We start from the raw sequence: 18,418 nt of genomic DNA, 5'->3' as shown, positions 1-18,418 counted from the left end.
TATTTAAATGAACAATGACTTTATAAAATATAATAAATAGAAAAAGTAACGTGACATGATTAGGATGCATGTAGCCTAGTAAATTATGTCTTATTAGTACAGTTTGCTGTTTTTCGGTGTAGTTTTTGTATCAGCTGCGATTATTCACAATCTATCCCGAGTTGTCTTTGAAATGCAGAAATGTTATTAATCCCTTCAGAACTCAAATCTGGGTTGGCGACCTGAAGTCCGATATATTCTTCTCCCATTGCTCGACCAGTCGCCAGGCGACCGCTTGATTGACAGGTTTCTCTCCACGGATACCTGTCCAATGAGAGAGCAGGTGGGAGGAGTCAGCGAAAAAACTCGCTCTGACAAATATTCCGTGTTGTAGACGCCCGCAGCTACTTGCAGTAGAGCCTCGCGCAGAGAACGGAGCAGAGTCCCGCGATTCACGCGCACACGGCAGTTCAGTCCGGACCTGCAGGGCTCGAGCCGCAGCTGTTCTCTGCTACTGTTGAGGGTTCCACAGCGACCCATGAGAACTTTCATTTGACTTCATCGATTCATTTTATTTTTATTTTCAGTCATTAGTCATTCTTATTTTTTTGCTTCATCCAATAGGCTGCAATTAAGTCATTCTTGCCCATCTTTTCAAACTGCCTCATTATTTTTTTGGGGAACTCCGGTGGTTTTTCCCCTCGTTTGACCGCCTGAACGGAATACCTCGCATTTGGAATTGGTTCCTGCATTGTTTATGATCCACACCGGGGGGATTAACTTCATGTCTCCGCGGACATCGAGCACTTCGGCGGCGACGACACGGGTCACCTTCCTGTGAGGAATGTACGTGCTCCCCACGGCCGGTTGATAGGAGAGTGCTCCACTCAGTCTTTTATTTTACCGAATGAGAAACTGCCTGCTGTCCGCGGTGCTGTTCTCTCTCATCTTGAGCAGGACTAATAGAGGAGTAGCTCTTCCCTTCGGGATGGTTCACTTCTAACCGGGCTCCTATTCAGCATTTCCTTTTCTTTTTTCTTTTTTTACTTTTTCTCCTGGAACAGGGTTATTGATTGTGGATTGTCACAAGCAGCACTCCAACAAGACGCTTTCTTTTTTATAATTAGAAATTCCCGCGGAACGGAATTTGACCTTAACGGTCGTAACGAACCATGGGCGACTCTCTGTGGAGATATTACTTTGGAGTTCTATTCATCGCGTGCAAGGTGAACCTGTCCCGCGCGCTCATCATGGACTCCATATACTGGAACACGACGAACACCAAGTAAGCTCCATCACTAACTCTCTCTCTCTCAGCCCCTTAGAGCAATGTTCAGACCCTGGAAGGGTAGGTAAAATCGATTACGGTAAAGCAGGATAAATGGCGTTGTAGCTACAATGTAAAGGCGTTCTTCTGAAAATTAAAATTATTATCAGGTGATGTGTATCATCGAGCTGAGGCGAGACGCGAGAGACGCGTTGTTTCCACTCACAGGGGTTTAGAACGTTAATATAAAATATAATAATTAGTCGCATTTTACAGTAATTAATAATTCCCCGTGCTAACTTGTAAATTTGAGGCAGAATGAAAAATAAATGATAATAGTTTTGAATGGGCCCACAGGACCTCAGGTCATAAATCTTGAAAGGATTTTTACTCACTGTGATGTGATCTGTTTCACGACACAAAATAATTTCCACAAAACAATTAAGGGTAATCAAAAGAGTGACATTTCGTGTTAATATAGATAAACGTTCATTGTTCAAGTGTTGGTTAAATGTCCAACTGAGGCATAACGTAATGTTTTATTGAACGGCGTAGGCCCCAAGTCCTTCACCTAAGAAAATGTTTGTGTTATTTTGACCATCGCAATCTGATTTAAAATCAGACTCAAACAGTTTTCCACAAACTATCTTTATTATTATTGTTGTTTTTTATTATTGCTCCAGGTCGTGGTATAAGCTATTTATTCATTTATTTATTTATAATGTATTATTTTCAGACTTGACGAAAACATTTAGCGTAATTACGTGTATAATTCTCTAACATTTTCTGCTGAAAGCTCCCCCCCCCCCCCCCCCCCTCAGTGACTTTGAAGTCAGTGTTTAAAATGTCAAGATGAGCACATGCGTAGCACATCGGCGCTGAATCATGCATTAAAACATCGAAACATCAAATAACGCTGAAATCCTAGGGGTCTCGTGCACCGCGCGGGAGTCTCGAGTGCTTCGTAGAGAATTCAGCTTTCGCTCTCGGCCCATTTTTATATAGAAAGACTTCTCTTCTTTGGCAGCATGAATAGACCGCATAACAGGTGTCCCATGTTGATAATTAGGGTCTTTAGCGCACACAGGTAAAAGAGCGGCTGTCTTTAGACCTCTGGCAGTGTCGCGAGCGTCCTCAAGCACGTTCATTAATAAGAGTGTAACTGATCTAAAAGGCTTTGCTCTGCATAGGATGCGCTGGGATTGAGTTGTTGAGAGGATCGTCGGTCTACTTTACAGAGCTTATTTATTTATTTATTTAGAAGCGCAAAGCGAAATAGGCCTACCAATAATAATAATAAAAAAAAAATCCAAATTATGTTGGGTCTAAATTATCTTGAAAGAGAAAATAGATCAGCTAGTATGGATGCATTATTAAGAAAGAGGCGACTGTTCGTTGCTGAATTTGTAGGAAATTCTGCCGTGAGGGGACAAAATGAAGAAGATGACGTGTTGCATTGAGAGATTCAATTTTGCTGAATGTGCTCGTGACCACTGGCCCACTCCACTTAACCTACTTTTACATTGTTCCTGTAATACAGTCCCTTTTTTAAAAATAGTCTTTAGGGAACTTGAACAATTAAAATGACTAATGTTTTAACTGCATTGCAATATGACATTTTAATTGACGTGGAAGAGTGATGAAAAGTCATGGAAAAGTTGTGGCCATGTCTATAGTGAATATACATTTTACAGTTGAAATTAAATATTTATATTTCCCCAAATATAGCATGAAGCGCTTTTGTAGAGTAAAATTCAGTTAATTCTAAGAGCAGCCTAGTTCTTGGCATACAAATGGAAATCAGTCTAACGATTGCTAAAATATCAAATTTTGAACAATCCTGGAAATTCTTTAAGCGTAAGAGTATTGTAGACTATTCACAGTTTGTCACAGTTCTAAGCGAGCCATGTTCATTACACTTTACACTAAAGATTATATTTCTGGGTGATTACATATGTAAGTACTGCGTAATTGTATTTAGTATGTAATTAAGTTTTTTATGGAGTACTTTGCAATTATTTTAGGTCATTCATTTTGTATATAACTTAGACACTGAATGTGACGTGTCACCACCATGTCGATATCTATTGTGACATCTTCATTGATGGAGACCCAAAGCGACCATGAAGTGACCTCCAGCGGCGCGTCTCTCTATTGTGTGTCACTGTAAATATGCAGGCCTCATTCTCCAGGCAAGTCGGCGTTCCATGGAATTACTCACTGCGCACATTCCTGCCGTTCTGTTGGGGCGGTTCAACGTATAGTTCTTTGTAGCACAGGACTAAATGGTGATGGCACTGATTGTTAGCGTTGGCGGCTGCATTTTTACCACCTGACAAGATAAACAGAGCAAAACGCTGGGACATGGCAGGAGTCTTGTTACATTCAAACATATTTTCATGCGTTTGCTTTCTTTCTTGCTGCTTTCTCTTTTTATTTCTGCATTAAATTATTTCATGGTATGAATTTATTTTTCAGTAATAGATGAACTGAGGAGAACCTGACTCACGTCTCGTATATCGACTCCCATCTTCATTTCAGAAACACAAATACTCAAACAAAAATAACAACTGTTATCTAATCTGAAGATTATAGAGCAATCCCATAGGTATAATGTTTGTGAGTACTGACTAGCACTTCATCTAATGTATCAGTGCTGCATAGTAGGAGGGGTGTGCTTAAAATCTGTACTGTACTCCCTGGCCTTCTGCACATGAGACAACCATAAAACTCAATCTCTGAGCGAGTGGATGTGCATGACGGCTGTTTTATTTTCCTGTTGCAAAAATGTGTCAATCCAGTGCGCAGTACTTTTTACCCCTCCACTGCTTTACCTCTGATGCGTCAGGCGTGTAAAGACTCCTTTACCTTCTCCCCTCTCTCTCTCTCTCTCTCTCTCTCTCTCTCTCTCTCTCTCTCTCTCTCTCTCCCTCTCTCCCTCTCTTTCTTATTCCTTCTGGTAATCCATTTTGTCAGAGGTGGAGAAACAAAAGCAGTCTGCTCTGCACGTTTTCAGTCAAAGGAGGTTCCCCCCTCTCTTCATTAGGAGATTACATCGCTTAGCAGGGTTCTAACGGGGGCACATCCATGGCTTCATACACATGCAGATACAGCAGGGATGAACCAGGGCCGAGTGGGCCATGAATAATAACTACCCCTTCCCCCCTTCTGCGTTTAGGGGTGCAGAAACTTTATGATAGACTGCTAGCGAAAGGCTGTTATGATTTAGATGTTGAGTTAACCATTTTCCAAATTTTGTCATATTAGCAGATGGGTGGGATTGTTTTGCCGCTGGGAGAGAGGAAAGGGGCTGAGGGAAAAGTGTGAAATCTAGTCACACAAGTAGATTGTTAAATTGCATTTGTGTTGCTTTAAAATGCGAGGAGAGAGCAGACGGGGTCTTTTGGGATTATGGATTGAATAGATGAGGAAAACAGGAAAGAATGAAGGGATATAGGGTGACAAAGGGATAAGGCGCCTGTCTGGTTGATTTGGCCTCTCACCCGAGGCAGGTCTCAGTTGCAAAGCATGATGGAGTTTTTAAACCATGAGATGTCTGTTGATTTCTTTTGTCCTGTGCTTCTTGTCTACGTCTTTCTATGCCCAATGAACCTCCATATTGGTCTGATGATTGTAAGTCAAACAGCCCATATGCGTCCGTCGCCCATTTTTGTTTCAGATGTTAGAGTTAAAGCGCTGTGTTCCTATCGGGGCGGGATTAGTCTACTGCTGTCACTGTGTCACAGCTCGGCCCACACAACTACAGATTAACATGGGAAAAGAAAGAAAGAGCAAAGCTAATGGACAAAGATTCTAATGCGAAAGCTCCATTTGAAGAAAGCGAGATATATGAAAACAATGGGGAATTGTTTTTAGATATAGTTTATCAGGAACACGTGTTTGTTTTAGTTTAAGCAGATGAATCCGTATTTTGACCCCTAAGAAAAATGAAAGGGGCAGTAGCAAAAAAACAAAACAAAAAAACAGATGTCTTATCCTTTACTCTTTAACGCCTTTCAGACATCCATCCACTCCACCTGTTTCTCAGCTTCAGTTTTATCGTTTATATCATGCCTTAGTTGCCAGAGCGAGTCCTGAAAGTCTTCTACTCATTAACCGCTGTTAGTGAGTTTCTCTTTTGTTTTGCTTTATTGTCTATGAGCAAGTTTATTTAAATGGCTTCATTTTGAAGTGCTTTTAGAAAGGCTGCCAAAAATGAATATTTCAGCCTGAGTACAAATGAATGAGTCAGTGGGAAGAAGACAAAGAGAAAAGATAAAACAGATGCTTTGTGAGTATAAAAAACAGAGATATAAGAGGAAAAAAATGTAGATCACAAATAAAAGTATGGAGAATCGTCCTCAAGTGGCACAGCCGTGTCTTCTTAGATGTACTGCACATGTCCTGACCGTTCGCTCTTACACAGACGTGCGCCTTTTTCGACTTAATGGCTTCTCTGTGTGCAGCTGCAGTCTTGTTAACAGAATGAGCGGCCTGTGTTAAACGTGTGCAAACCCTTATTCTGTCATCCTTTTCTTTTTCACATTCACATGTCCCAGAATATTTACGACTACTGGGAGAATCACCAAGGCTAAGGTTGGGGGGTTAAATTGTGTCTTTTAGACAAGGATTAAAGCCATTTACAAACATGAGTGTGACCTCTGGCTTTTATTGTTTAACCCCCCCCCCACACACTTTTACATCCCGCTTTCTACTCAAAACTAAAACTAGACTGTTTTAACAGCAGCTCCTGTAAAATACAGACACGTAAAACACCCTTTTAACAGTAGAATGTGTGTGTATGGGCTGCGGGTGACCTTGTATGCCCTGTGGTTTAGGATAATAACTGACTGTGGGCTGCAGCAATGTATATAACATCTAATATGCTGCATTTGCCCTGTCTCTCCATTTAACTGCTCAATTGTATTTACTCATTAAATAGAGGTTAATAGAATTAGCATGTGATATGATATATATATATATATATATATATATATATATATATATATATATATATATATACACACACACACACACACGTGTTGAAAGTAAATAATCTTTATTTGTATTAATAGCTTCATGAATAACCTTTAACATCCACAGAATGTTTCCAGTGCACAAAATATCTTTTATAGTGGAAAACAGGTTCTTCAGATTAGTCAAATGTTTTTCATACCAAAAAATATGTCCACTGAACCCAGAATAATTCTTCATTGGCATCGTTGTAGCTAAAATAAATAAATAAATGTATTTCTACATTTTTTTTTAGCATTTTACTAGTTGGGAAAACAGCAGATTTATGGTTTTGTAGGTGTGTGTATACACTTTAAAGGTGTGAACGTTTTACTCTGGGAATTTACGAGTCTTTTGAACGATCCCATGGCAAATATTCAAACACACTGCACACAAATGCGAGCAAATGTTCTTGGCTTTTCAAATAAGCTTTGCGTAGCGATAAGACACGAGTGAGATAGCGATCCAGTGTTTGGCTCGAGAGGATTTGCGTGGCTAGATCTGTCGCACAGATAGTCCTGACAGCTACCCCGCTGCACGTCAAACGCACGCACACACAGCAGAGCAGTTTTCCCAGTAACTCCTGTTTTAGTCCCTCGAGGCGGATGGCTGAGAGCGTCGCCTGATGTGAGCTGCTGCGCTTTTCCTCCTTATTTCTCATGACATCATTTTCTTTTCACAGCGCTTGGCATCAGAGAGACTATTTGCCTTTATTCTTAAGTATGAGCTGCGAGTCAACACCTTTGTCTCAATCTAACTGCTCCATTTTCTTTTCTGGTTTCTCATAAAGCAACTTAAAAACACTCGCACATACAGTTTAGGATCGTTTCAGTTATTCTCCTACATTTTTATGATCCAGATAATTCTTTAGAACCCATTTTATCCTTTATAATCGGTGCTAAATAATTGATCGCCTCCTTTTTCAATTATTGATCAACACTATGCTTCACAATCCAGCATATTTTTGATCCTGAGAGCGGTTTGAATATGATTAATCGTCTATGATGTGTCTCACTTTCTCTTTGCCTCTTGTCTTTCTCTCAAAGGTTCGTGCCAGGACAGGGTCTGGTGCTGTATCCACAGATCGGGGATAAGATGGACATAGTTTGCCCACGCATGGAGGGCGGCTCAACAGAAGGAGTGGAGTATTATAAACTCTATATGGTTCCTCTGGAACAGCTGAAGTCCTGTCAGGTCACAAAGGCAGATACGCCTCTACTCAACTGCGTCAAACCGGACCAGGACGTCAAATTCACCCTCAAATTCCAGGAGTTCAGCCCAAACCTTTGGGGCCTGGAGTTCTTCAGGGGGAAAGACTACTACATTATCTGTGAGTATGACAGCGGATATCTGTAAACCACGCTTGCCTCGCCGTTCTGGTCAATTACATTTTCTTGGGTTTGTTTATGTGGTTTTAAGTATCGGGAAATGTTGACGTTGCGCGGTGAACTACATTAGCAATGTTTTAGTGAGTCGTGGTGCAAATAATAACACATTTATACCACATTTGCCAGCGTTTGTTTACGTCGGCTGAAATGCTTGTTAGTTCAGAGTTACAGAGACGGAAAGTTTCTGTTTGTGTGGGCCATTTGACCCTGAACACGTATGTACACAAACAATAATGAGTTCTCGTATTCATTTTGTATGGCTTGGTTTTGCATGTGGGTTGAATTTTCACATTTGCGAGAACACTAACAGCTCACCTGGCCTCAGAACTTGCAGTTCAGGCTCAAAGCAAGCTGTATAAACAGCGGGTGGGGTGGAAGAGGAACGCAGGGATCTACCAAATGGAATAAGGTGGACACACACACACACACAGAGACTGCTTTGATACACAGCGTCAATCTCATTGCCCAGCCCTGAGCCGTTCTCTCGCTCTCGCTCACAATGAGAGTTACTTTCCAGCATAAGGAGAAAATCCAATTTTGCAGTTCTGGGCAAATTCTCTCCTCCTTTATTTTGCTCTCTCTTAGTTTCTCTTAAGCCACTCTAATTTGTGGAGAGAAAAGTAAAAGATAGAAAAGGGAGGTGGAGAAAGAGAAATGGGTTCATTTTGCTGCATTGTAGATGATAATTGCCCTGGTGTACAGCTGTGTGTGAAGTTGTGAAGTGCAGAGACGTATGACTGCTGTGTGTGGTTGGGGGGGTTTATTCGATAAGTCATTAATTAAAAAATTTAATCCTAATAGCTCAGTTTAATCACTCTGTCTTTATCAATTGGATCTGCTTAGAAACCAATCAGATGATTTCAGTCCCTTATAAACGTGTTCAGCAAGCCAAACGTCAACAGTGACGCAGGACTCAACAATGAGGATTTTTCTTTAGGCCAGTCATATAGATTTTTACTTGGCCTGACAACATTTTCACATAAATACGATAAACAGCTATTTTTGAGGAACATATTTTAATGTTTCAGAAAGTTATTTACATATTGTTCATTAGACATTAAAGGGCTTCCTTCCTCCCTATATATATATATATAATTTTTATTTATTTTTTTAGCACCAAATCACATATTAGAATAATTTCTCCCGGGTCATTGTTCAACTTTATTGCTTTATTGTTGAGGCCTGGTGTGTGCTGGCCAAACTTTCAAAAGGCTCTTCTATTGTTCATATGCAGCCTGATTCGGATGACTCTGATATGGTTGTGTGTGAATATGAGCTTGATGTGATCTGGTCTGACAGACTGCCCTCGAGCCGGGATCCAGAAGAGAGATACATGATCTAAATATGGCACGAGAGAGAGAGAGAAGCAAGAATGTTTCATAAAAAAGAATACAATCTGCAGAAACATTAAATCAAATGAATGTAGCAGAGGCAAACTACATCTATGTAAAAAGATGCGTTCAGAAATTTTGTCCCTTAAGAATAGAATAATAGTTAATTGGTAAAAAAAAAGGCAGTAGTACTTAAAAAGCTGAATGTTTTAATTATTGTTTCATCATTTTTAATTCGGACGGAGTCTATGACTGGTTATTCTTCAAAGTTGTGTGTTTCCTGAGATGGGCAGAAACATTTAACACGTGTTGCAGGTTCAGAGAAAGACGATTTCACATTCTCTGAATTATTATTTTTTTCAGAGCTCCCCTTACTGACAGATGATGAAAAATGAAAACAATGCCCCTTAGCAACTAGTTATGTAATGTAACAGCATGCGATTGCTTGAGTGCGAGCATGTCTTCAGACACCAACGATGATGAACATGTACTACTGATAAGTGAAAAGTGATTTATAACATTAAATCATAGAAAGAGTTGAAATTCATTCCCATTGTATTTTACTTTAAAGCTTAATTTCTTTCCTTTCCTTTCCTTTTTTGTTATTTCATTTGTTATAGTTTCTATTTCTCATATGCTTTGTCAATATCATAAATGTTAATAATCATGCCAATGAAGAATTGCTGACTTTGAAAGAGAGATAGAAAGAGAGAGACATGTTGTTTGGCTTTGTTCAAAGCCAGTGAGAGCTTTTCGAGGTGCCGTGCCATATCTTATTAGAGTAGATGTGCAATGTTTGTGTGTGTGTATTATTGTGTGTCAGCTCTCATTATTGGCCTGAGAGCTGTTCACCACTCTGTGACCCTGACGCCATGTTGATCAGGTCAAACTCCACAGCAACAACTCATCATCACAACTCATATTTACATTCAAATAGCTATTTATATTCAATTATTGCTATTAATTATTATTATTATAAAAATCATTTGATGTTTCAGTGTAATACTATGCAACATTTCTAAGCATTTAACGCCTGCATGGTGTCGTTTTCCAGTCCTGTCCCACTGGTTGCCCTTTTGTCATGGCAGGACTTTACATACCTCGCAGTCTGTTTGAGCTTGATAGGGTTTCACCAAACAGGTATTGGTGTCAGTGTTGAGTTTGGTGTCCTCGTGTAGCACACAGACACATTTATCTAGCTGGGGTCATAACCTAGTCTATCACATATGTACAATACATACTGCAGACTAACCCAAACCCTAATTATACCACTAAAAGAAAACTTTTTCCATTTTAGAATATTTTATTTTAGTAATATTTTATTTATTAATCATTTTAATAAGGACATGCCAAAGGGAGGTTTTTAGTTATTGAACTATATTAACAATACAGTATTTTCTATTATGGTGGGTACTTTCCATTGACCTCTATTGTTTTATAATACTCTAATGATTTTTAAAAATTATTTAACTGCCTTATTTTTAGGTTAAAGTATTTAGCTTATTTATTCGTCCTTTTTTTACTTCATGGAGCCCTCTCGCTGCTCTCCACAAAGTAGGTTTCAAGCTTTCCTGGGGAAATTTGGCCTTCATAATGTAGGCCAAACCTGTCCTACACAGAAATACTCTTTGCCAGCCGCTCTGTCAGTTCAAAGTCAAACATTCTTTCACTTAAACTCATCTATGAAGAAGTGCTTCAAAAGTGTCTTTGTATTCTACTAAATTCATCACTTAAACTAAAACTAAATGAACCGCATGTTGTGTCATGTGACTGTTGACCTGGAATGTGAAATCATCATGTGATTATTTGTTTGTTTTAATGCGTGCGTGTTTAGGCTCATTTGCCAGATTTATGAAAGGAACGCAAGCTTTTAAGGAGCTTTACATGTAATGTGCTTGTGTGTTTCTCAGCACTACAAAGCCACAGGTTAAAGAAGCAACAGAGAGAGTCAGATGGTGTCATGCTGCAGTCCTAACAAACAGAACTAGAAGAAAGTAGAATCAGACGGATCCGTCACATGGCACACACATAACTCCCTCACACTCCATCCTCGGCAGCATCGGAAAAAAAAGTGATGATGGGGGGACAGGCGCCTCATAGACTCCAACATCACCGCCCTCCCCCGTTTCTTTCTCTCTCTCTGAATGCAGGCCACATTGTTCTGGACGCTGACCAGACATTAAGCCCTTGGCAGCTCGTTAGCTCTGTGTTACTGACCCAATAGACCGCAAGCCTGCCGGGTGTGGATACACACGCACACACGCACAAGGCATAGCTGCATTGTTCGGTTAAAAGCCCACATGGGACACGTGGGACCAGTGGCCAGAATACTGCTGATAGTTTGTTTAGCAACAGATAATGACATCAAATGGCTTAATTAAGTTCAAATTAATTTTATTGTAAAGTCGAATTGCAAGAAAAGTTTTCTAGTTTTCTTGGTCACACTATTTTAATGTCCTATTCTCGCTATTAACTAACCATAAACTACAACTTTTGTCTCAATAAAATTACTAATTTGCTGCTTATCAATAGTTAGTAAGGTAGTTGTTAAGTTTAGGTTTTGGGTAGGATTAGGGATTTAGAATATGCTCATGCAGAAGTTGTGTTTTATAAGCACTAATAAACAGACTATATGATAATAATAGGCAATGTTAGTTAGCAACTAGTTTATTGTGAAAATTGTTCCCTATGTTAAAGTGTTACCATTTTCCTCACTTTATTTTTTAAGCCAGTCCGACATGTACTCAAAAAAAGAGAGGACTGGTATTTTTTTTTTATTATTTAGACTGTTTTCCTCTCGTTCACTTGTTTCTCGACAAACATCTGCTGTGGCTAAAGTGTTACACGCTCTTAAACATGCTCCAAACCTCACATTCATTAATAGCGCTCTCTCTCTCCGTGCCTTATTCGCTAAATTATTAACAAGCACTACTGGTGCTGGAGGCCTTTGCCTCGCTGGTGAAGTAAATCAGCTTATTATTATTACTTTAATCCTTCTTATTTCCTATTGAATTGTTAAAGAGCAAAGGCACACTTTCAGCAGGGGTCCTCCTGACCATTTCATCTTTCAACCCCAAAACAAATAACAACAGACAAAAAAAAACAGGTTCCTAAATGGCAAATACAAGTTTGGTTACATGATTTATGAAGGTTCTACACTGAAACTTGACTACATGAATATTCATATAACGCAGTTACATCATCTAGTTAGCTTTGAGTAATCTCAGTTATGGGTTTGCATATATAATAGCAACACATGTTGATATCATGTTGCTGAAGTTCTTGTTTTTGGCATTGTGTTTCAGCTACATCTAATGGAACGATGGAAGGGCTGGATAATCAGGAAGGAGGGGTGTGTAAAACCAAGTCGATGAAAATCATCATGAAGGTTGGACAAAGTGAGTAATCATTTCACTGTCATGTGTGTATGTGGGTGTCTAATAGGGTGTAGATCAATAGCTAAGCCCTTCGAACCTTCTGCAGACCCTGCGCTGTAATTAATGATGATTATTCATAAATCACCACACCAGTGACATCTGTAGTAATTACCATAGGCCACACCCACCAACACAAGCGACTGAATTTCTCGCTCTCTCATGAATATACAGACACAAGCTGAAGGTCACTAGATTAATCATGCCTGCTTGTGTTTTAATGATGAACACACACACGCATACACACACATACACACTCTCATGGTCCATATCAGTCACAAACGCAAACTTTTATTTCGCTGAGCAGCGTGAAAGTAATAGCTCTCCACATGAAAATGCGTGCATATATCAGAGTGATGAATGTGTTTCTTATCTATGTTTTGCAGACCCCTCCGATCCCATTTCCCCCAAAGAATACCCAACCAGTTACCCTCCCAAACACCCCGACATAGGGGGCAAGGACACCAAATCGAATGAAGTACTTGACAAGCCGGGTACGTCACACACTTTATCACCTCACACACCTGTAAAGGGACACTCACTGATTCATCATTCCGTCTGCTTTTTAATCCCTTTTTTGCTGAGCAAGTACCAGTCCTCTGTCACAATGACATGCACGCTGATTCGTTTTCATAAAATCCTTCTGACAAGCAAACGTTAATGTGACAGAGCAAGACAGACGCATTCGTTGTAGAATTCAACTTCTACGTAGAAGCATATGGACATCAAAGTAATTTGAGTGGAGTGTCTTAGGTACAATAATCCACTTGTAAAACAGCCTGAGTGTGAGCATCAGCAGCTCTTCTGTTCATCACTTCTGTTCATTCACCAGACAAACTCACTGGAGTCCAAAGCTGTGTGAGGTCACTCTGTCCTCAGCTTTCCACAACCATGGACGTTATCTATCCTAATACACATTTTTGAGAGTACTAAAAATTGACGGCTTTCAGAAGCACAAAACTAATTAATTTAAATAATTTAGATAAAGGCACTTCTTTTTAAAAATTATCTTTCTTTTCTCTACAGCACTTATGATATTACTCAAGATTTGTATTTGGTTTCTTTTTGAAATTTGTTTTCATGGCACTGCTAATACCGTCGGCTCTTTTATGATCAATCGCTTGCATTTTCTCCCCTTTGGAAGTTGCTTTAGATAAAGGCGCATGCTAATTAAATACATGTAAATTTATTACACCATATATAAAATAGGCCAAGGCATCTTTTAATTGCTCATGAGTATGCCATTTCCATTCTAGTCTGAAAGCCTAAAGAGCGATAACTAAAAAACGATAACTATAATTATATATTAACATTTAGATCAATGTAGGGGTGGGTGATATGGCAAAAATATCATATCGTATCATGTCGATTTTTTATTTTATTTTCAAGAATAGTACGATTGAAAATTTTATCACAATTCCTTGTCATGTTGGACTTACTATTTTGCAAGATGTCTAAGCAGTACAGCTAAACTAATTTCCCTAATTTAAAAACATAGCCATTCAAGTAGGGCTAGACGATATGGTTAAAATTTATATCACAATATATTTCTAATTTTGGTCGATACAATATAATTCCGATATCGGTACACTATCGATGAACACTATTAAAACAAAAGCCTCATAACAACTGTCAAGAACACCCACAACAGATCGTGGAGACAAATTAATCAGGCATGATCAAAAATCGTCATATCGCACCCCACTGTTAAACTATTCTAGTTATCATGTATTGTTATAGTTTTTCAATGTGAACAGTACTTAATACTAGTTGCTAATAGGTTTTTTTTTTCTTTTTTTTAACAAACTTGTTTTTTTCCCACATAGACGCAGCTCATCAAGGTGAAGAGAAGGGAGATGGAAATAAATCATCATCGGTCATCGGTTCAGAGGTCGCCCTGTTTGCCTGCATCGCCTCAGCCAGCGTCATTGTCATCATCATCATCATTATGCTGGTAGTCCTCCTGCTGAAGTATCGACGACGCCATCGCAAACACTCGCCTCAGCACGCAACCACGCTGTCACTCAGTACATTAGCCACGCCCAAGAGGGGCGGCAGCGGCGGCAACAACAACGGCTCGGAGCCTAGCGACATCATCATCCCGCTGCGGACTGCTGACAGCGTCTTCTGCCCGCATTATGAGAAAGTGAGCGGCGATTACGGACACCCTGTTTACATCGTACAGGAAATGCCGCCCCAAAGCCCAGCAAACATCTATTATAAAGTGTGAAAACGGACACGCTTTTTTCGGACGTTTTAACTCTAACCCCCCACATGCCCCTCGATGAACCCCTCGAGGGCAGCATTGATGCCTGAGCTCACCCTCGTCCTGCCCCCTCTTATTTTTTTGCTGTTCTTGTTTATTTTATAATATTCCTGATTATTACTCTCAGTATAGATGTTGCTGATGGTGGAGTGACACTCCTGATTCGCTGCTCTTGCACCTGCAAAAACGAAACAAAATAAAAAAAGGACAAAAAAGAAAACCGAAACCCTTCTGGAGATTGACGTGCACTATAACAGATACTATAGTGTGTACAAGGGAGCGTGTGTGAATCAGACGAGTGGGGGAGAGTGGGGTTGAGAGGGTGGCCGTGAAAAGAGAGGTCAAGACAATGATTCTTCCTCTTTTTTCTACTACATCATCTCCCTTATAGACACAACACACGGAGATGGAGAAGTGACGTGACAGTATCACATAGCAAGAAATATGAACTTGAGCTGTTTATTCAGCTTGGCTGATTGGCTGATCCATCTTGAAACAGGAAGTGAATGCAGCCTATTGGCCAGAGCTACAGGAAGGGGATTTATCAATGAAGCGGGAAGCTCTCAGGAGCCTACTGTTGGACATTTGAATGGACTTCATCTGTTTTTGCACGTTCACTCATACTGTTTTCATTTACGTTAACTCTCCTCATTTGCTCACCTCTACAAAATGACTCACGATGTTTACTTGAAGTCTTTTTGTATGGTCAAGCGTCTTACTTGCATTTCTTTCTGTCATTCCCAGTGCAGTCCAATTGCAGATTCGTTTGGTAGAAGACTAATAGGTATTGTCATAGAGATCCTTTTGTGCTGGTTTATGTGCTGTGTAGTAGCGTGGAAGACACATACACACATTTCATTTCGTATACGTCTGCTGCCAGGGCTGGAAAAATAAGACACACAGAGAGATAGAAGGAAGGGAAGAACGTCGATATTTGGTACAGTTGCTGTCCTGTTGCCTGCTGGGAAGGTGGAGGACCCACTTGAACACTTTAGCAGCACTTTGAAAGCCTCACCACTTGTCCTACAAGGAGAATAAACTCAAGAAAACGGATTAAGAAAGTGAGCAGCGAGCAAATCACTCAAGGCTTATTAGCAAAATCTGTCATTTTTGACACAAAATGGCCGCCTTCCCCAGGCATGTCGCTGCGAAAGTTCCTGTTTTTCTAGTATTTCTGCCATCACACACTGACACACACACATTCTCCCTCACCAGTGGCCAGTGCAGATTGTGGTAGAGAGGAACTGGTGCTCTACTTTTTCGCTCAAAAGCACAGGGACATCAAAATCGAATTGTTTAGTTGAAATGAAACAAAATATTTCATTAACAATTGTTTTTGGATTTGTTTAGCGCTAGTTGAAAAAGGTTTGAAAAAGTGCAGGTAGACTTTATTTATGCTAGCGCACAGACAGCTCAGTGTGATACAGCAAGAATATGAATAATTTATGGCGAATCTGCACATTATGCAAGATTCCAGTTTTCCTTTTCGTTAACAGATATGTCTCCATCTCGCTATTTGCTTTTTTCCATCGATCCCTACACGAATAGCTGCCTTTGGACCACAAACACACACACAGCCATACTAAAAGCACATGCGCTCATGGCCAGGGAAGGGGCGGCTTTGGAAGGAGCCCTCAGGGAAAACAGCATGTTGGGTTTTAAAATAGCCGAAAGGAATGAGAGGGAAGGGCCAGAAATGGACCAAAGGAAGGGCACGTCTAACAGAGTCCTGGCTAAACCAACTTCTCCAGGCCTGCCTGTCTCTGTTGATGAAGCTCAGATGTGCTCTGGGTTGAAATTAGGCCCCTTAATCTGGAAGGAGAGCAGTAGACGTGGGTTAGCGAGCATACCAGATGAGAACGAGCACGGGCTAAATGTAGTAAATTGCATGAAATTAGATCTTTCAGGCTCAAATTGTGGGACATTTCTGGAGGGGGAAAAAAACACATTATGATCGATGGAGGTCACAAGTGGACCTAGCATGCGTTTTAGAGAGGAAGTCGCCGAGCAGAGGCCAGAGTATCCCACAACCCGCAGGATTTTGAAACTAGGAACTGGAATTTTTTGTCGTCATTCATATGAAACCCTTGGTGAGCAATGACAGTTATCTTCATTTGTTTCTTACGTTGAAATCGAAATCGTTTGAGAGTTGAAAATGTCCACAAACTGACTGTGGATCGCCATAGTCGCACATTAACTGTTCATCCATTTTGTTTTCACTTGTTGATGGAGGTTCTTGAATCTCACCGAGAAGCCAAGCCTTGTGTGATCGGAGCTTTGTGCCTCTGTAAGAGGCCACAAAATCTGCAAATATGCAATTTTTATTTATTTTTATAACAATTGAGAAAAAAAAAGATGATATACGTTCACCTATGGAAAAGTGTTCTTAACCACTGAAAATTAAATGAAACAATACAGCATACAAAAACACTACAACCCCGGTGTGTTATTATTATTTGATTTTTTACTTTGTGTTGTAGGTTCGAGGTAAACTGTGAAACATGAACTCTTACACACATACATCTTGGAAGACTGAGCAGTTGTTTTAAACTTTAGAAGACACACACATACTACAAAAACTACAAACATATTGCAGTTCAGTTGCTGTCCCATATGGGCTAAATATGACAATCTCCTTAGTTTCTTTGAATCCGAAGACACTGTTCCGGAAACAGCTTGCAAACTTTCCTGTAACATTTTAGGAGCGGTAAGCCTCAACTAGTAGCGTAAGATGTTGCACCGATGTGGGCGGAAGGTTTGCGAAGCGCAGGGAGAAGTGTCTTCGGGCCATTGTAAAATGCCTTGCTTGTATGGTCACCCTGAGTTCACGGGACTCTAGTTTTTGCACCGTACATCTGTAGGTGAGAGGCTGTAAATACGTTATTGTTTGTATTGTAAATGGATCCCCGGTTGTTACGATAGCCTTATTCTCACATTTCTAGCAAATATAAAAAGTTACGAAAAAAAGAAAAAAAAACATGAATCACTTCAGTTAAAAGAGAGCATACTAATTTTTTTTGGTAAATAACTTGTGTATATATTGACGACAAACCCAATAAATCATTTTTTATAAACTCTTAAGTAAGATGTTTTGTATAGAATTTGAATTTTTTGCAATGTATTTTAGCTAGCACTCGTCAGACCCCTCCCACTCAACCCTTTTGCACTGTTCCCATGGTGATCTGGTTTAAAAATGAAAATGAGAATTGCCAAACTGACTGCTTGCTGCATATTTGTGCCATACGTGTGTACCATAGATATTTATTTAATTAGTTCTTTGTTTTTGCTTTTTTCTGTTGGATTTTTTTTTGACCCAGTTTGAACGTAACCTCAGTATTATCATTTGAGTTTTTCCCCAACTTCTCCATTTCCTGTTATCTTTCTGTAACTACCGTTTCCCTGATGGCCCATGCGCCCATCCTTCTCTCGCAGTAAGATCTGGTCAGGACGCGCAACCTTATAAAGTCCTAGAAATGAAATGGCACACATTCCACCAGTCTGTTACAAACTGAACATGTTTTTCAATAAAGTGTTTTTCCTATGGAACTTTCAGTTCTCTTTTATGTTTATTTGAAGCAGTTGTGTCAGGTGACAGAGTTCATCCATTTACAATTAGCATATATTTTTTTACCATCTTTCCTGAAGTGAATGAACTCTCTGATATTCATGAATGAAAACCTGCCCAGACACATTAGGGATTGGTTCAAAAGCTGCTAACAATATTGTGCTACAACTTTTGA

At 39.8% G+C, this 18,418-nt stretch overlaps 1 protein-coding gene across 1 annotated transcript; it reads left to right on the top strand.

The window, feature by feature from the left end:
• Positions 1–314: 314 nt before the first annotated feature.
• Positions 315–18,224, top strand: efnb2a (ephrin-B2a). The gene is made up of 5 exons (XM_059499944.1): positions 315–1,264; positions 7,306–7,589; positions 12,284–12,376; positions 12,799–12,906; positions 14,239–18,224. Exons 1-5 carry the CDS (start codon positions 1,152–1,154, stop codon positions 14,640–14,642), a joined length of 1,002 nt encoding a protein of 333 aa, XP_059355927.1. The 5' UTR covers positions 315–1,151; the 3' UTR covers positions 14,643–18,224.
• The last annotated feature ends 194 nt before the right edge of the window (positions 18,225–18,418 follow it).

Source organism: Carassius carassius, chromosome 19 (genome assembly GCF_963082965.1).
Source record: "Carassius carassius chromosome 19, fCarCar2.1, whole genome shotgun sequence".
In the NCBI taxonomy this organism is placed as follows: domain Eukaryota; kingdom Metazoa; phylum Chordata; class Actinopteri; order Cypriniformes; family Cyprinidae; genus Carassius; species Carassius carassius.
Note: the sequence above shows the minus strand (reverse complement) of the source record. Positions and strands in the feature narration are given on the sequence as shown.

Bases quoted from the DNA above. Each gene is read 5' to 3' on its own strand.
- efnb2a (XM_059499944.1), top strand. From the start codon at position 1,152: ATGGGCGACTCTCTGTGGAGATATTACTTTGGAGTTCTATTCATCGCG. The intron at 12,377-12,798 runs GTGAGTAATCAT...TATGTTTTGCAG, and splicing joins CATCATGAAGGTTGGACAAA to ACCCCTCCGATCCCATTTCC. The intron at 12,907-14,238 runs GTACGTCACACA...TTTCCCACATAG, and splicing joins TGAAGTACTTGACAAGCCGG to ACGCAGCTCATCAAGGTGAA.